This window comes from Ovis aries, chromosome 11, assembly GCF_016772045.2.
Source record: "Ovis aries strain OAR_USU_Benz2616 breed Rambouillet chromosome 11, ARS-UI_Ramb_v3.0, whole genome shotgun sequence".
Lineage (NCBI taxonomy): Eukaryota > Metazoa > Chordata > Mammalia > Artiodactyla > Bovidae > Ovis > Ovis aries.
Window position 1 is genome coordinate 30952236 of NC_056064.1, and position 19956 is coordinate 30972191.

Below are 19956 nucleotides of genomic sequence, written 5' to 3' on the forward strand. Positions count from 1 at the left end.
CAGCGGCTCTGTGCTTGTCCGGGCTCCCTCCTGACTTGACGCTTGCGTGTCTGAGTGGGGGTCCGGGACACATGCCAGCAGCGGTGGCGGTGACAAGCCCCAAATCGCGTTTGTTCCATTACTTCCAGCTCCTTTCCAATCTCCCCAGTGAGAGCTCCTCTCTCTTATCTGCCCAGAGCTTGAGTCAGAAGTTCTTGTCAGTGTGATTGCGGAACACCGGGCTGGAAAACTTGCTGATAATACATAAATTCCTTTCCAAGAGCTGTGCCTGCAAGCAGGTCAGGAGGGCTCTGTGGCCTCGGCACATTTTGTACTCTGCACTTGGATAATAAGAGAGGAGATCTGGTAACTAAGAAATGAGAGGGACATTCAAGGATGTCACCAGAGTCCCACCTGGTCTGGTAACCCCACTTCCCAAGCCCAGGCCTGGGTTCCCCTCCCGACACCACGCAGGCTGCTGGGGAAGAATCTGAACATGTGTGGGTCGCTAGGGATTTCCAAAATAGACACAAAGATAAGAGGAATAACAACAAAATCCAAAGAATTAAAAAAAAATAATAAAGATCATGCTCCAGTTTCTGAGACACATTTATGGCTTTTTATAAACAGATACGCGTTTGTTGAATGGGGCTTCAGTACACTCTGGTGACATTAGCCCTCTTCTGACATTTAGAAATTTAAATTTAGGAGCTCCCCTGGCTTATCCTTAATAGCAAAGTTTGCAAAACATTTCGTGCCGGATGCCTGCTTTGTATTTGAACACGATGCAAATGGCACGCCGTCACATCAACTTCACCTCTGGTCGTAAAGCCCGAGGGAGACGGGGCCTTCTCCTCCAGTGTCCCACATTCTTTCCTTCATCTTCCCTGATTTAGCTCCAGAAAGATAGGGGTTCACATAACAAAATGTGCGGGAACGGATCGACACTAAGTAAGGGTTGACAGGTGATGATAGACCTTTAGTATGTCTCTCATTACTCCCTGCCAAACATGCCACTTTTATAAATGCAAATCCCCCTCTGTGGAGTGAATAGAGGAGAAACCAAATCATTTTAAATATACCTTCACTCTTACCTTGGGCTTCCCTGGTGGCTTGGACAGTAAAGAATCTTCCTGCAGTGCAGGAGACCCGGGTTCCTTGAACTGGGAACTCTGAAGGCAGCGGGTAGTGCTCCGAATGGGGTTGACACCTGGAAGCGTGCCTGCTGACCCAGTTCTTGGCTTCCCCTCCCTCAGGGAACCAGGTGACTTTCTCCAAGTCGGCGGATGCGTTTGCCTTTGAGGAGGACAGCAGCAGCGACGGGCTTTCTCCGGATCAGACTCGAGGGGAAGACCTCCAGGGCTCAGCGGGATCCCCCCCAGACACGAAAGCTACGGAGACCCCTTTGGCGGGTCCTCGCGGGACAGTCCAGGTAAACAAACCCCCTTCCAGCCTGCTCATCTCTTCAGTCCTGAAATCGTGGCTGCCGCGGCAGGTTTAGCATAGAGACCTGAGAGGTGTCTCTTCACGACACATCGTCCCGTTGCTAACTCTTATCGTGTTCAGTTTAGGGTTCTGTGTGTGAGGGCAGGAGCTTCCAGAAAATACCAAGAGAGAGAGTCCTCAGAAATACGTCCTTTGACTTAAATTTTCAGTATCTACTCAGCCAAGTAGATCTCTTTTATCTCTGTTTTTGCAGACAAGGTAGAAAGGAGGCTCCCGAATACTTGACAGTCAGTTGACAGTCTCCTGGAGAGAAAGGGCCACTGCAGGGCTCATTTCAAAGTTCACGGTCCTTCCTGCGATTGAGCTGCCACTCTAGGGTCTGGGGAGCAGGAGCCGGAGGTGCCGGGGGTTGCTGTTCAGTCGTGTCCAACTCTTTGCGACCCCATGGACTGCAGCACACCAGACTCCTCTGCCCTTCACTGTCTCCAGGAGTGTGCTCAAATTCATGTCCATTGAGTCAGTGATGCTATTTAATTCATCTCATCCTCTGCTGCCCTCTTGTCCTCCTGCCCTCAATCTTTCCCAGCATCAGAATCTTTTCCAATGAGTTGGCTCTTCACATCAGGTGAACAAGTATTAGAGCTTCATCTCTAGCATCAGTCCTTCCAGTGAATATTCAGGGTTGATTTCCTTTAGGATTGACTGGTTTGACCTCCTTGCTGTCCAAAGGACTCTTAAAGAGTCTTCTCTAGCACCACAATGGGAAAGCATTGATTCTTTGGTGCTCAGTCTTCTTTATGGTCCAAGTCTCACATCTGTACTTGACTACTGGAAAAACTGATTGGCTAAAGAGCAGGAGCCCCAAACTGCTCCAGCCTTTAGTGGGTGTCCACATGCCAAATCGTGCCAGGGCTGCCTCCAGCTCCAGCCTAAACATAGTGCTCCCCTCTTTCTGGACAAATCTACAGACTATCCAGACATGATAAATATATGTTGCAAATACTATTAAAAGCACATTTATAAAGAGCAGGATGATAGCTGTCAACAGCTACTGCCATTATTAAGCACCAGCTGTGTACCAGGACCAGCGAGTGCGAGGCACCTTGCAGGCGTTTTCTATCAGATGCTACAGAGAAGGAAATGAATTGGTGAGGCTGAGTAGCTGTGTGGCCCCGGGAGCACCACAGACCACCCCCCAATCTCTGGAGCGTCCCCTCTAGAAGCCACATCCAGTCTTGATGGCACTCCCCTCTGCCTGGCAGGATGGGATTCCTGGAGCCCCCAGAGAAGATTAGTGGGAGCGTCCACACAGGAGGAGGGAGAAGAGGGGTCACACTCGTGTGACAGCGAGATGTGACTCTTCCACCACATTCCAACTCTGGAGAGAACCCTTCACCCTCAGCCCCTTCCTTTCAGGAAGACCTCACTCCTCTTGGCCTCACAGGAATTGTTCAATGACTTGAAATCAGATACTATATATATATATATATATATATATATATATACACACACATATTGCCTATTTTTATTATTTTTTATATTATTTTATATGGGGCTTCCCTGGTAGCTCAGTGGTAAAGAACCTGCCTGCCAAATCCTGGGTCGGGAAGATTCCCTGGAGAAGGAAATGGTAACCCATTCCAGTATTCTTGCCGGGGAAATATCATGGACAGAGGAGCCTGGTAGGCTACAGTCCATGAGGTCGAAAAAGAGTCAGACACAGCTTAACAACTGAGCACGTATTATTTTACGTATTTTAAGTATATATCAGAGAAGGCAATGGCAACCCACTCCAGTGCTCTTGCCTGGAAACTCCCATGGATGGAGGAGCCTGGTGGGCTGCAGTCCATGGGGTCGCTAAGAGTCGGACACGACTGAATGACTTCACTTTCACTTTTCACTTTCATGCATTGGAGAAGGAAATGGCAACCCACTCCAGTGTTCTTGCTTGGAGAATCCCAAGGACGGGAGAGCCTGGTAGGCTGCCGTCTATGGAGTCGCACAGAGTCGGACACGACTGAAGTGACTTTAGCAGTAGCAGCATAGATATCTTATATCTTATTTTTATTATATATAGATATTTTATATCTGTGTGTACTTTTAATTTTTAAATTGAGGTATAACTGACATGTAACACTGTATTAATTTCAAGTGTTCACCACAACTGTTTGCTACCATATATGTCATGAAATACATAATGTATATATACAATATCAGCTGTAGGGTACAATTGTTGGATATTATATCTACTGTATATATTGTGAAATATAACATATACATGTGATGTATGTGTGTGTGTGTTACATGTGATGTAACATGTACATGCGATACATGTGTGAATTGTGTGTGTATTTCACAGTATATGTGATAGATACAATATATCATTATGTATATTGTGAAATGATCACCAGGGTAATTCTAGGTTAGCATCCATCTTCATATATAGTCACAAATTTTCTTTCTAGTGATGAGAGTCTTTAAGATCTACTCTCTTAGGAACTTTCAAAGAGACCATGCAGTCTTGTTAACTATGGTCACCATGCTGAACATAACACCCCCAGGATTTATTTACTGGATGTGCGTGTGTGTTAGTAGCTCAATCTGTCCAACTCTTTGCAACCCCATGGACTATAGCCTGCCAGGCTCCTCAGTCCATGGAATGCTCCAAGCAAGAGTACTGGAGTGGGTTACCATTTCCTTCTCCAGAGGGTCTTCCCTACCCAGAGATTGAACCTAGGTCTCCTACATTGCAGACAGATTCTTTACTGCTGAGCTACCAGGGAAGCCCAATTTATTGTATAGCTGGATGTTTGTATTTTTTAAACCCATATTAGTTGAAAACATTTTTATACTGTAAAGCATGCAGGGATCAGAGACAGTTTCAGGAGTTATTTACCATGGCCCTCTTTCCTGAAGCTGCACTGTTACCGGTCATTGTCAGGCTTTCTTCACTCCATCAGAGCAAATTCAAGGCTGCCAGGAGGAAATGTGGAACGAGAGGATGACAGAAGACAGAAAAAGCAGAGCCAAAAGAGCTGCATGTTTGTTGTGCAAGAGTTTATAATCAAAGCATTCTTTCTTCCCTGCATCCCGAGCTTCTTTACAGCTCAGCGTCTTTGATAGCATCAAACAGTACATCAGGCCATTTGTATTCTTATTGCTTTGATAGTAAATTCCTCAGCTTCTGATTTAAAGATGGTTTGAGGAAAAGACACACGCTTTTCTTTTTCACCCTTGAAGTGGGGAAGAAGGGAATGAGCACTGAGCAATATCAGGCAAAATGCAAAAATCATTTTACATCAGTTAATCCAGCAGCCTCAGGTGAGAGACGAAGGCATGGGCTCTGAGAGAAAAGGATGCTACAGACCTTTGACACATGCTCAGGCAAAAACTGGGCAGCTCAGGGGCCTTTTCTCAAAGTCGAGGCATAGGACTGTGGGAGAGGAAGAGGATGCTGTGTTCATTTCTGCATCCTCTGTGTGTGGGAACAGGCCTCTCATTAAGGTTTTCCTGATGCTGCACAGGTACACACACATATTTATACACACAGATGCACAGGTATGCACACACAGACACACATGCAAAGGAATGTATATGCATACACATATGCACACATACATTACAGAGGCATACACAGGGACGTATACACAGACTCAGAGACACACATACACACACATACCTACACACTTTCCTTTCATCTGCCAACCCCCTTCTCATCTGACTTTTTCATTCCTAACTTTCCCCCAAAGTCCCTCCACTCATTCCTCCCGCTTCCTCCTGCTTCCTCTCTTTTTCAATACCACTGTCAATTCCAACATGTAGACCTCACTGCAAGTAAGTGGATCCTGCCTGCAGGGTGACCAGATGTCCCAGTTCGCCTAGCCCAAGCCAGTTCTACACCTGTTGGATGGAATGATTATCACGCCTGCTTTCTCTCTTAAAAAGGGTCCTCAGTTGGTTGACAGATCATGTGCTTGACTCTCCACCCCTGGGGACAGAGTCTGAGGCTCTCCTCAGATAGGAAGCTGGGGTTGACACAGCAGAGCTGAGGGGCGAGGGTGGGCATCTCCACTGCAGCACCCCCGTGTCACACAGGTTCTGCTCCTGCATCCTAATCAGGCTCAAATTTGGATTTTCAGGATGCAGAAAATGAGAGGAGTGATTCAGCCCAACACCCCAGCAACCAGCCAGACCTGGGCAAGCAGGGGCTTGGCTCCCTGGGCACCCCCATCCCTGTGCACACAGCCGTAAAGGTAGGATGGGTCAGCCTCCACGCCCACCTGAGCACACAGTTCACGGGGCCATTGCAGGGCAGGGCGTGCTGAGTTAGGTCTGGCAATGGGGAGAGTCATGTGGACCGATGGATGGATTCAGTCCCCTGGGAGCATCGCTAGACAGGGGTTGAGAAGTGGGCTATCAGTGTACGGGGACCAAGACACTCTTGCCCCTCAGGGGTCTCACCCACAGAAGAGAAGCTCCTCAGTTAACTGGTAGTCATTTGACTTTTTTCATAATATTTTATCCCAGATAACTTCTCATTGACTTGGGGGCATATTAATATTTTCTCAGCTCTAAAGCTGGCACTTAATGCTGAGATGATGCTTAAGAAATACTTTTAAAAGCTTGTAAGTTGAGTAAGGATCAGTGTTAAAGTGATGGCCCTGCCACCCCCTCCACTGCACATGCACAAAAGCGGCTTTCTTTTTTAATTGTGTGTGTTTATTTACGGCTGTGCTGGTCATCACGCTGCAGGGGCTCTTCTCCAGTTGCGGAGAGTGGGAGCTACTCTCTAGATGCGGTGCTCGGCTTCCCCTTGCGGTGGCTTCTGTTGCAGAGCACGGCCTCTAGGGTGCTCGGGCTTCAGCAGTTGCAGCTCCCGGGCTCAGTAGTTGTAGCCCTTGGGCTTAGTTGCTGTGGGATCTTCCTGGATCAGAGATCAAACCCGTGTTTCCTGCACTGGCAGGCAGATTATTTACCACGGAGCCACCAGGGAAGCCCACAAAACTAGTTTTCATGTTCTGAATGGATGACAGGCATTTCTGATTCCCAGGAAAGCTCCCCGGACTGCAGCGGCTTAAACCCAGTCTACAATCCTCTCTTCCCTGGTGGCTCAGCTGGTAAAGAATCCACCTGCCAATGCAGGAGACACAGGAGTTCTAGGTTCAATCCCTGGGTTGGGAAGATCCCCTGGAGAAGGGAACCCACTCCAGTATTCTGACCTGGAGAATTTCATGGACTTGTCCATGGAGTCGCAAAGAGTGACTTTCACTGCACAATCCACTCAGCTTAACTGCTTTGAACTTATGTGGCTATTGGTGAATTTTGTTCATTACAGGTGGAGGGAGGAGACATATTGACTTGGGTGAATATTTATATTTTAATATTAATGTGATTCAGTGATTTCTACCATTGGGAGCAAAGAGAAATTGTATTAATATTTCTATTGAAGTGTTTAAGTTTTGCCTAATGCAAAAGAGTTGGAAAAGACCCTGAAGCTGGGAAAGAGTGAAGGTAGGAGGAGAAGGGAACGACAGAGGATGAGATAGTTGAATAGCATCACCGACTCCATAGACATGCAGTTGAGCAACTGAACTGAACTGAATGCAAATGAACAGAGCCTTCAGCCTCTTCAAACTAAGAAAGTGTAGTAATTGTCCTGAGAAAGGACAATCAATTTCAATGAAGAGTCATATCAAAAATATGCAACTATACAGTTCCAGGTGTGCTTTCCATGTGGCGCTAGTGGTAAAAAAAAAAAAAAAAAAAATCCCCTGCCAATGAAGGAGATTCCTGGGTTGGGAAGATCCCCTGGAAGACGGCATGGCAACCCACTCCAATATTCTTGCCTGGAGAGTCCCATGGACAGAGAAGCCTGGCAGGCTGCAGCCCACGGGGTTGTATAGAGTCAGACATGACTGAGCAAATGAGCGCAGCACAAATCAAAGTTCCAGTGATTCAGAGTTCCGTGGGCTCTGTGGTCTATGCTTCTCACTATCTGGAGAAGATGGTCCGACTTACAATACCTTTTGAATGCTCAGAGTCTCTGTGATAATAAGGCAACAAATAGAGAAGATGACTGAGCCCCTGATTTAGTTGCTTTAGACGCAAGGCTGCAGCTCCCCAAGACAAGCAAGTCCTAGGAGGAGTGGGAGCAGGGCAGAGCTGACTGCAGGAGCTGGGGGAAACTCTCCCAAGAACAGAAAGCTGACTCATTACCTGGAGCGCTTAACCCATCGATGAATGAGCAGGGAGGAGGGCCCCTGGCCCACAGGAATCCTTGAGCTAAGTGTACAAGAAGAAGCCTTCCTGAGAAAACACACACAAAAAAGGCTTTGGTGGATGGGCACGCTGAGTCAGAGAAAAGCAAATCCAATAGGTCACCTTCAGATGTGTATTTTGTGGTTAAAATGGGAAAGCTGCCCGGTGACAACCTGCCTGCTGGCTATTCAGGAGCTCCCTCTTCTGGACACTGCGGGTACCACACCTTCCCCTGCCAGCTTGTTCTCAGATTAAGACCCTTCCATCATCACATCCCTGTTCATTTCAATCTTCTGTAATACAGTCAGGGATTGGAAATGTATTTTTTTTTAACTGACTTAAGTACAGACCTATCGCTTCTCAATCTCTGGAGGTCTTTGGATTTCAAGAACAGGTTATAAATATAATCACGCTATATTCAAATATAGTCCTTTGAAATCTTATTGTTTCAACAATATATTTTACCATCCTCCCATTGGTTACTGAAATCAAAAGTAGAGAATATTTTACCCAACTTGCAGGTCGGGGTCATTGAGATATGGTAAAGTTGGAAAACTATACCACGTTCAAAAATGTGCCTTCACTTCCAGGCCTCTGTCCTTAACTTTTTTCAAGGATCCAAACCGTACACCATGACTGGTAACTTCTGGAAAGGTCTCAGTGGGTGACTTGTCCTTCCTATAGTCAGTGAAGAATCTTTAGTTCAGAGGGTGTCACTTCCTGACCTTATATCAGTATTTGGTGGGAAGGGGAATTGATTTAGAAGCAACAAGAACCCACCTTTTGGGTTTTTAGAGATAGCCTTAATTTCATCTTCTTTTATATTGTTAATAAGTCAGCTCACGAGGAGCTTCACTAGAGATGATGACACGTATACAGACGAAAGAACCTTCTTGGGACCTCCCTGGCGGTTCAGTGGTTAGGACTTGCCCTCTCAATGCGGGGAGTGTGTCTTCAATCCTTGGTCGGGCAGCAAAGATCCCACATGCCTCATGACCAAAACACCAAAACAGAAACAGCAATGCGACAGATTCAATAAAGACTTTAAAAATGGTCCACAGCAAACTTTTTGTTTTATTTTTATTTTTTTAAAAAAAAAGAACCTCCTTATGAATCTAACCCAAGAACAGAATGTCGTCTTCGTTAGTCATCAGGCTGAGGTTTTAGGTTAGGAAGCTGGGCTCACTGAAACATAGACTTGCCTCTCTGTTCTGGGAAGGCAGTTCCCCAAAGCCACTTCTAAGACTCAAGACTTCCTGCCTAAGGAGTGTCCATCCTTTGCGATGTATTTGCATGGATCTGTTTGTTAGGTACCTTAACTTCCAGGATCTCATGGTGCCTCCTGTCTTTGCTATATTGTGTGTCGGGGGTTCAAGGACATCCATCAGATAAAATCTAGAGGTAATATTCCTGATGCCAAGCCGTTCCCATCCATCACCTAAAAGCACATGCCGTCTCTCCATCCGCTTTGCAGTCCAAGTCCTTGAGCGACAACAAGAACCGCCACAAAAAGCCCAAGGACCCCAAGCCAAAGGTGAAGAAGCTCAAATACCACCAGTACATCCCCCCGGACCAGAAGGCGGAGAAGTCCCCTCCGCCCATGGACTCTGCCTACGCCCGGCTGCTCCAGCAGCAGCAGCTCTTCCTGCAGCTGCAGATCCTCAGCCAGCAGCAGCAGCACCGCTTCAGCTACCCCGGGCTGCACGCAGCTCCGCTCAAGTAAGTCAGGCAAGCCCAGGGGGGTACGGAGGGGGGCACCTGGGGATGGAGGCTGGCTGCAGCTTCTCTATCAGAGGACCCAGCGAGTCCCACACCATACCACATCCTGGTGGTCGAGTTGCCCAGTCTTCCTCGCACCATCTGACACCAGCTGGGTTGGGGGGGGGGGTCCCGCAGTTCAACTCAGTTCTGATGCCCTCTACCCAAAGATGGTGTTGGATCTAAGTCTCACAGATTGAGAGCTTAGTCCCCCAAGACTGGCCCCTCACCCTCCAGACACCAGTCACAAGTCCAAGTTGTCACCTGTCCGTCTGACAGACCAGCTATTGACTGGACGTTCCAATAACTTCTTCCTTGGGTTCCAATTAATTTGCTAGAGTTGCTCACAGAACTCAGAGAAACATTTTACTTATTAGACTACCAGTCTGTTGTAAAAGCACGTAGGTCCTCATGGGAACAGCCAGATGGAAGAGAGGCGCAGGGCAAGGTACATGGGGGTCAGGCAGAGCATCCATGTCCCTCCAGATACACCCCTCTCCCCAAATCTCTACCTGCTACACAACCCAGAAGCTCTCCAAACCCCATTCTGTTGGGTTTTTATAGAGGCTTCATTACATTATTGAGTGGATCTTTGACCGTTGTGAATCAATTCAACCTCCAGCTTTTTCTCTTCCCTAGAGGTCAGGGGTGGGACTGAAAAATCACATGATTCAGTCTCCAGGCCACCAGCCTCCAAGCTTAAGTAGCTCCCAACAGTCACCTCATTAGGATAACAAAAGACAGCTTTTGTTCTCATGACTTAGGAAACCCCCAGGGTTTTAGGAGCTGTGCCAGAAACCAGGATGAAGACCAAATATATACATTTCCTATTATAAATCACAATGTCATATCCCCATACATAAATTTGACTGCATTTTCAGTACCTCTTCTGTTTGTTTTACAGGGAACCAAATGAGCAGATGGCCAGAAATCCAAACGCTTCTTCAGCACCATTGAGCAATACCCCTTTGTCTCCTGCCAAAAACAGCTTTTCTGGACAAACTGGTGTCTCTTCTCTCAAGCCAGGCCCACTCCCATCCAACCTGGATGATCTGAAGGTATAGGGTTTAGCATTATTTTGGTTTTTTAAAACAAATATTTAAAAAATATTTATGTATTTATTTGGGTCTTGGTTGCAGCATGCAGAATCTTTAGTTGCAGAGTGTGGGATCTAGTTTCCTGAGCAGGGGTGGAGCCCAGGTCCCCTGCATTGGGAGCGCAGACTCTTAGCCACTGGGCCACCAGAGAAGGCCCTGGTGTTGAGTCGCTCAGTCGTGTGCTACCCTTTGTGACCCCATGAACTATAGCACTCCAGGGTTCCCTGTCCTTCACCAGCTCCCAGAGTTTGCTCAAACTCATGTCTGTCGAGTCAGTGATGCCATCCAACCATCTCATCCTCTGCTGCCCCCTTCTCCTGCCCTCAACCTTTCCTGGCACAGGGTCTTTTCCAATAAGTTGGCTCTTCACATCAGGTGGCCAAAAGTGTTAGAGTTTCATCTTCAGCGTCAGTCCTTCCAGTGAATATTCAGAGTTGATTTCTTTTAGGCTTGGCTGGTTTGACTTAAAAATTCATCAACGATTAAAACATCAGTGAATGTATAAAAGAAGTGAATAGAAATCTTTGTGCCAAGCAAGCCTACACAGCATAATAGTCTGAAATTTAAAGTAAACTGGACTGAACAAGTATTCATTTTATTTTAGAATATGAGCTGCATTATTTAATAATGTAGTTTAAATTATTCAGTGCCGGAGCAGATTCTAAAAATGAATGTAGAACTCATTAATTTTAAGTAATTCTAAATTAAAACAATAATGAGTTGCCATTTGTCACTTTTTCAAACCAGTGAATATAGAAGAAAATGGTGAGACAACGCTAGCCAGGCTAGGGGGCTGAGAGCATATCTTATTGCTTGTGATATAGTCAGTAATTGCAATCCTTTTGAAGATAACTTTTTCAATAACTCTTAAGGTAATATATATTCACTACTAAAATATGATAGTGTATAAAAAAAGTATTTTAAAAGACAGTTGACTCACAGATTCTATAGTATTTCCTTCTAGACTTAAAATATTTGTGAACATGTTTGGTTTTAAAATAATTATTGAGTATATACTTCTGGCATGCTTTTCTACTTATTTATCTTGGACTTTTTCATACCTTTTAATATTTCAGTAAGGTTTTTCTTTTTAGTACTGGCATATCATTTCTCCACCTCATTGACCTCTGCCTATTGGACTTTTGCTTCCCAGTTTTTGCTATGAAAGGTATAATTCGTGTACGCTTTTAATTTCTCTAGTTATCTCTCCAGGCTGAATACACAGCAGTGGAACTCCTGAGCCTAAACGCATGACTAGTTTTGAACGCTCTTCGTCCGTGTTGTCACATTCCTGTTGTGAATGTCTGTGTCAGTCTGTTCCCAGAAGGACTGCGTTAGGGCAACACTCCTCAAGCCGGCACACGCCCTGTGGCCCACCTGGGGCTCGTGGTCAAATGCAGATTCTGATTCGATAGGTGTGTCGAGGGCCCTGAGAGTCAGCATTCCTATCAGAAGCTCCCAGATGCTATCTGATGCTGCTGGGCCCACGGCCACACTCACAATAGCAAGGTTTAAAAAGCTTTTTTTTTTTTCTTAATATTTTTATACAGTTATTTTTGCTGCTACTTCACTGACACAAAGTGTTATTATTCATTTCTTTGTCCATCTGGTAAATGCAAAGCTACGTACATATTTATTTCTTGGAATATTAGCTGGTACTCAGATGTTATAGGTCATTTTTCTTTTAATTTTCTTAAAAAAATTTTTTTAATGTGGACCATTTTTCAGGTCTTTATTGAATTTATTACAATATCGCTTCTGTTTTATCTTTTGGTGTTTTTGCCATGAGGCATATGGAATCTCAGCTCCCCAACCAGGGATCGAACTTGCATTGGAAGGTGAAGTTTTAACCAATGTACTTCTAGGGAAGTCCCCATTTTTCTTCTGATTTTACCTTTTGTTTGTGAAGGGTTGGATCATGTCCATTACCCAGTTTTAGTTTGGGTGTCAATATTTTCCTTTGGATACACTGAGCGTACTATTATTTTCCCTGCTTTTTTTTTTTTTTTTTAATGAAATGGCTATTTGGATTTTCTCCCAGTGTTTTTGACCTATAGTTTTCAGTTTTGTGGTCAGTACTTTTATGATTAGTCTCTCAGCTTTGAGGTTCAACAAGACGTTTTTGTGTGAAACATCACAAGAATATCTCCCTATTGATTTCTGGCTGTTGTATCGAATTACTGACACTTAGGTATTTGATACGTTTTCCATTTTGATTATTACAAAAGTAATACTGATGAGGGCTATTTTAGAAATGCAGATAAAGAGGACTGCTGTTAGAACTTTAGCCTGTTTTTATCCAGACGTTCTCATCTACAAACAGAGGTTTAGATATATATACACGTACATGTATTTATAGGCTTCCCGTGATAAAGAATCCACCTGCCAATGCGGGAAACACGGGTTTGATCCTTGGGACAGGAAGATCCCCTGGAGAAGGAAATGGCAACCCACTCCAGTGTTCTTGCCTGGGAAATTCCATGGACAGAGGAGCCTGGTGGGCGACAGTCCATGGGGTCGAAAAGAATCGGACACGACTGAGGTGGCTAACACAACAGCGACAGACATTTATATATATAAATGTGGGGTTAAAATAATTACTTGTGAATCCACATAATAATAAAGCAAGAACCTTGCACCAACAATTGTGAGGCGCTACTCCAAGCCCTTCACAAATCCTAAGCCGCTTTCATCCCCACAAAAATGTGTAAGAGAGGTACTGTCAGCCCATTTCACAGAGCGATCACTGAGTTGGGAGGAGGCAGGGCCAGGATTTGAACTGATGGTCTCATCTCCGCACACACTTCTCTCGGTATATGACTGCTATCCAGCCAGTCACTAAAATTAAGACATTCATGGTAATGCAGAACCGTGATGCTCAAAACTTGGTCCTCCAGGAACTTGTTTGAGACTCGGATTCTCAGTGCCCAACCCAGACCTGCTGAGTCAGGAACCCCATGGGGGGCAAAGCTCTGCTCTAATACTCTTGCCAGGTGTGGGGGAAATGGGGTGAGCAGGATGTTCACCAAGGGCACAGAGGTCCTAGCATGTCAGGCTGCCCTGTGTTGCTGGTTGAGGGTTGACATCTAAACCCAGGCAGGTACCAGCTTTCTCACCTGTTAAGTTGGGGCAAGGACCAGGATGGGAGTTGCAAGGCAACAGACCAGATAAGCCCCGTGGTTCATCTGAGCTGGACATTTCTATAATCTGAGACCATGAAAACATGGTGTATGATTTTTTTTTCAAATCATTAAAAATGTGCAAGATGATATCAAAATCAGAAACAAATAAGGGGACATGTTAGATTCCATTTGTGACATCTTAAAGCTGCATAACAATACTTAAAAAAAAAAAAAAAAAAAAGAAAAAGATTGTCACTAAGCAGCATTAACGCCAGCCTGGTTCCTTCAGGTCTCTGAGTTAAGACAACAGCTTCGAATACGAGGTTTGCCCGTGTCCGGTACCAAGACAGCCCTCATGGACCGACTCCGGCCCTTCCAGGACTGCTCTGGGAACCCTGTGCCCAACTTCAGTGACATCACGACTGTCACCTTTCCGGTGACACCCAGCAACGCGCTGCCCAGTTACCAGTCCTCCCCCTCCACCGGCGCCCTGTCCAATGGCTTCTACCACTTCGGCAGCACTAGCTCCAGCCCCCCGATCTCACCCGCCTCATCTGACCTCTCAGTGGCGGGGTCCCTGCCGGACACCTTCAACGACGCCTCCCCGTCCTTTGGCCTGCATCCCTCCCCGGTCCCCGCGTGTGCCGAGGAAACCCTCATGGGCAGTCTGAATGGCAGCTCCATGCTTCCGGAGCTGGACGGGCTGGACTCGGAGAAGGACAAGATGCTGGTGGAGAAGCAGAAGGTGATCAATGAGCTCACCTGGAAGCTGCAGCAAGAACAGAGGCAGGTGGAGGAGCTGAGGCTGCAGCTGCAGAAGCACAAGAGGAGCGGCTGTCCCGACAAGAAGCCGCCGCCCTTCCCGGCCGCCCCCATCAAGCAGGAAGATGCCGTGTCCAGCTGTCCTTTCTCATCCCGGCAAACAGCCGTGAAAAGACAGAGCACCGGCTCGGAGGGCCAGCCGCCACTGCCTCGCGAAGACGCTCAGCTCCTGCCCCTGGGGAGCACTCACTGTGCAGAGCCCTCGGGTCAGACCAACGTACTGTCTTCCACATTCCTCAGCCCGCAGTGCTCACCACAGCATTCTCCCCTCGGGGCTGTGAAAAGCCCACAGCACATCAGTTTGCCCCCATCGCCGAACAACCATTACTTCCTTCCCCCATCATCAGGCGCCCAAGGAGAAGAACACAGGGTCTCCTCACCTGTCAGCAGCCAGGTGTGCACTGCACAGGTAAGAACTGGCCCCGTGCTCTTCCTGAAAGTGCGATGTGAATTTGCAACTGCTAAGGAGCTGACCTTGGAACTTTGCATGGGGAGGGTTTGCTAAAAGTCTGATAGTAACTCCCAGGCACCACAATCCACAGACCTTTATGGTTGGCCAAACTCACGAGACAAGGATGGCAAACTTGCTCTGTAAAGAGCTAGATGATAAATGCTTTTTCTTTGCGGAATGTACAGTCTTTGTCACAGCCACTCAGCTGTACCTCTGCAACCCCAAAGCAGCCACAGACAGCAGGGTAAATGAGTGCACACAGCCGTTCCAATAAAGCTTTATTTACAGAAACAAGCTGGGGTCCAGATTTGGCTCATGGGGCTGTTCCCAGGACCCCTTGGTGTCAAACTTCATTGTAGGCCAAACTATCTCATCAAGAGGGCCAAAGGGAAAGTTATCAGACCTTACTGTTCTCTCTGAGTAATGGTCTGTAAAGTGCAAATATTTACCTACTGTGTGCCAGGCTGTGTTCTAGTATCTGGGGATTAGTGTTGAGCTAGCCAGGCAAAAATTCCTATTCTCATGGGGAGACAGACAGTAAGCAAAAGATCTAAGTAAAGTATTTAATATATTAGAAGATGAAACATCTTACAGAGAAAAAGCAGACGAGGGAGATGAGAAGTTTGGAAGTTTAAATGGAAGGGCCAGGGACATTTGAAGGGGGTAAAGGAGAAAACCTTGTAAATGTTTGGGGTGAAGGCATTATAAGCAAAGGAGGAACAGCAAGCACAAGGGCCCTGTTCTAGGAGCATATGTGGGACAGTCCAGGACCAGAAAGAAGCTGGTGTGGCTGGAGCAGAATGAAGGGTGTCATAGGGATGGCTCAGAAGAATATCCGGTTCAAAGACTAGACCAAGGGGAGCATCCAAGACTTCCTCTGTCCATGAAACCAAAGAATTATTAGAAAAGTCTAAGTCTCTTTGAGGAAGAAAATTATGAAGGTTCTGAAATCTGTTATTAGGCAGGAAATAGGAAGAAAAGTTAATTGGATCCCTGCCATGCGCCAGGTATTAAGGGGCGTGTATGGGACTTCCCTTGTGGTCCAGGGGCTAAGACTCCTTACTGCCAATGCAGGGGGCCTGGGTTTGATCCCTGGTCAGCGAACTAGATCCCACAAGTGGGGTCCCACAACTAAATCCCCTATGCCACAGTGAACATTGAAGATCTCATGTGCTGAAACTAAGACGCAGAGCAACAAAATCAATCTATCAGTTAGTCAAAAAATAACAATAAGATGATCTTTAAAAAAAATCACAGTGTATTTTTTTCAAAAGAGGTATGTATGTGAGCAGCTCATTAATTGTCAAAACAGCCTTGAGTGAGTGAGTGAATGAAGTCGCTCAGTCGTGTCTGACTCCTTGCAACCCCGTGGACTGTAGCCTACCATGCTCCTCCATTCATGGGATTCTCCAGGCAAGAATACTGGAGTGGGTTGCCATTTCCTTCTCCAGAGGATCTTCCTGACCCAGGGATCAAACCCAGGTCTCCCACATTGTAGGCAGATGCTTTACCGTCTGAGCCGCCAGGGAAGTCCTTACGAATTCCAAAACAGCCTTACGAATTACAATTTGTTATTCTTCATTATTGAGGAAAATAAGGCCCAGGGAGGTGAAGCCAGTTGCCCAGGGCCACGGAACCAAGGATTATTGGATACTATTAATAAAATGTATGCCTCTTTCACGTTGAATATTCTCTGCCCTGGGAGTATGAGGCGGGGTAATGCAGATACATTTTTATGAACCCACTGGAGCAACACATTCACATGAAGGATGCTCACTCCTGAGTCAGCACTCTGGGAGGAGCTGAAATGTAACGTGGATTCTCATCCTCATTGACAACAGGTGTCAATGTGGTGTTCTCCGCATCAAAGCTAAAAGTAGCTCTTGAAATACCTCGGGACCAAAAGATGCTCAGGTGAAGGATTTGGATGCTATCAAGAAGAACCACCACTTGCACTGTAATTGATGGCTTACAAAGCACTCTTGGAAGACATGAATGATTCCATGATAAAAAATGAATACATAAAAAGACAAAGAGCAATATAGGATAACATCACTGAGCACACGATGTTAAATGCTGCACAGAGCCCTAGGGGAGTGGGTGTCGACCGTGAAGGGCTGCAAGAGTGGGAGGACTTGCAAAGGGATTGGGCCCGAGAAGAGGAGAATCAGGAAAAGGTCATCCCCTGTGAAAAAAGCGTAAGCAAAATGTACAAGTTGTGGCTGGATTAGCAGAGTTTAAGCTCTCAAAGGGCTTCCCTGGTGGCCCAGTGGTGAAGAATCCACCTATAATACAGGAGACACGGGTTTGATCCCTGGGTTGGAAAGATCTCCTGGAGAAGGCCATGGGAACCCACTCAAGTATTCTTGTCTGGAGAATCCCATGCACAGAGGAGTCTGGTGGGCCACAGTCCATAGGGTCATAAAGAATCAGACCTGACTGAAGCGACTGAACATGCGCACACGGAAGCTCTCAGAGGGAAAAGAATAATGCCTGACTGTGGAGCATTTTGAAGATTCACCCTGGTTGGATGTGGAGACCCTCCATTGTAGATGTGTGGAAACCATGGGGAGTTTGTGAGCAGGAGGTGAAATGTCCAAAGCTGGATCTGAGACCTTGCTGATGGAATTTAGGGGGGTTTGGAAAGACAAGACACCAGGGCAGGGATCAGCCGTTTCATTTGTCCTTCTTCCTCTCCACAGAACTCAGGGGCACACGAGGGCCACCCTCCCAGCTTCTCTCCCCAGCCTCCCAACCTTCACCCCCCCTTCTCTGGAGCTGCGGCAGACAGCAGTCATGGTGCTGGGGGCAAACCTTCTCCCAAAAGCCCAGGTGTGCAGCAAAAGGTAGGCACCTGGAGACAGGTGGAAGCTGGGAGCCAGCTTGGCCTCGTCTCTCTCTGTGGCCCCTCTCCTCCCTGTGTTGAGGTTCAAACAGAAAGAAATGACATTTTGGATAGAAACAAGTCTACTTGAAAAGGACAAAAATGGATATACGGATATAAGTGGGAGTATTCCAAGGCATCATTTCCTGGGTTCATCCCAGAAATTATGACAAGTAAAATGGCCTTGGCAGGTTTGCAAAAGAGCGTGGCAAACAGACCAAGTTCAGTGGAGTGGAAGATAGGAGTCAGGGAGCGTGGGGGTGGGGGGGGGTGGAGGGTGGAAATGTGGAGAATGAGAGAAATAGCGGATCCTTGAAAGTGAATGGAAAGGTGCAGAAAGTTGGAGTCGCCGTGTAGAAGGGAGGAGATGACACATGTCAGCAGGCGGGAGAATCAGAGAGGTAAAAGATGCAGGATACGGGGAATGCAAGGAGCAGTGGGAAGGCAGCCTTTTATGTAGCAGCCTGGATGGGAAGGGGGCTTGGGAGAGAATGGATGCATGTATATGTATGGCTGAGTTCCTTCACTCTTCACCTGAAACTATCACAGCATTGTCTGTTAATGAGCTATATATACCCCAATACAAAATTAAAAGTTCAAAAAAAATAACAAAATTAGTCTTAAAAAAAAAAGAAGGTGGCAGACATGAATTGACCATGCCACGAGGGTGCTGCGTGCAACAGGCAGGGCATCACTTGGGGATGGAGACCCTGTGAGGTCCCGGGTACCCCCGCAGAGCGCACGGCACACAGCGCTGGCTCGTGGGGAGACACACCAGCAATATCTGCATATGCACTCACTTGGGAATGAAGCGGGCTTCCCTGGTGGCTCAGATGGTAAAGAATCTGCTGTCAATGCAGGAGACCTGGGTTCGATCCCTAGTTTAGCAAGATCCCCTGGAGAAGGGAATGGCTACCCACTCCAGGATTCTTGTCTGGGAAATCCCATGGACGGAAGAGCCTGGAGGGCAACAGTCCATGGGGTGCAAAGAGTTGGATATGATTGAGCAACTAATACTTTCACTTAGGAACAACACAGGCTGAGAGATAAATTACTCTGGAAATGCCTGGGATGATGGAGCTCTTTGTGTTGGACTGGAGAGACACTTCTTCATTTTCTTTTCTCATCTCACTTTCTCCCAACAGTCAGGGCGGACCTTAGAGGAGGGGAATGAATTTCTGAGGCTCCCATCCTGAGATGCCTCCAGCATCGCATCCACAGTGATGTGTCCTGTCGTTGATATACATCTGTAACATATCTGTGATATATATTTAAGCCCCAGATCTTTTTTCCCTTTAATCCATTTTTCCTACAGTTGAGTCTATAGTTTCTAGAACAGGAGCTATATACAATGTCTGACGCATGGATTGATCATCTTTCTCTGAATTTTACTCACGCAGATGGCGGGTCTGCACTCTTCTGATAAGGCAGGGCCAAAGTTTCCAATTCCATCCCCAACTTTTTCCAAGTCCACTTCCGCAGTTTCAGAAATAACCCAGCCACCATCCTACGAAGATGCGGTGAAGCAGGTAAGCACACGATTTGATCTTCCTGGAAGAGCAGGCTGACTCACTGCATGTTGTGTTATATGATGCGGCTTCATGCATGTAGGTTCTGTGGCCTCCCCCGCTGGAACAAGCAGACTGTCCAGATGCTCACTGTGAAGAAGCGTGGTGTGTGTAGAGACGCCGTGTGAGGCAGAGAGAGGAGGTTGACTTAGCACCCAAATGTCCAGACTCGGTGCCAGCTGCCACTGCCACAAACGCTGGTCAAGAATTCGACTTCTCTTCTGTGAAATGAAGACGATATCTACTGGATAAGGGTTCTAGATGACATAGCATTGATCACATTGTCTTGACACAAGATACGTACTCAAATATTAACACGTGAGAGTAATTGCTGGGGCAACCGTTTCTAAGGTTCTTCCTAGCTTCAAAACTCAGTGATCCCAGGGACTGAGATCCGTGTATGCCTTTGTCCTCCTCATTCCCATCCCCTGGTATCTGTAAACATAAAATGGATCCTTTGTGGTTTCAAAAGAAAAGAACAAGGCCAGGCAAAGTGGACTTCCACAGACAGAGCTTACTTAACTCAGATGAGCCAGAGGGGAAGGTGTGTTCCCTACAAGTGCAATGGAGC

General features: G+C 46.6%; 1 protein-coding gene across 8 annotated transcripts in view; it reads left to right on the forward strand.

Annotated features, from left to right (window-relative positions):
• MYOCD (myocardin) overlaps positions 1–19956 on the forward strand; it is an 88384-nt gene that overhangs the window by 56874 nt on the left and 11554 nt on the right. For 6 of the 8 annotated variants that reach the window (XM_027974867.2, XM_042255679.1, XM_012185757.4 and 3 more), the window contains 7 exons: positions 1236–1411; positions 5565–5678; positions 9158–9402; positions 10346–10499; positions 13950–14891; positions 17636–17779; positions 19218–19346. In XM_027974867.2, coding sequence (XP_027830668.1) covers positions 1236–1411; positions 5565–5678; positions 9158–9402; positions 10346–10499; positions 13950–14891; positions 17636–17779; positions 19218–19346 — 1904 coding nt within the window. The remainder of the gene's footprint in view (positions 1–1235; positions 1412–5564; positions 5679–9157; positions 9403–10345; positions 10500–13949; positions 14892–17635; positions 17780–19217; positions 19347–19956) is intronic. The other 2 variants (XM_042255682.1, XM_042255681.1) reach the window with 2 other exon arrangements.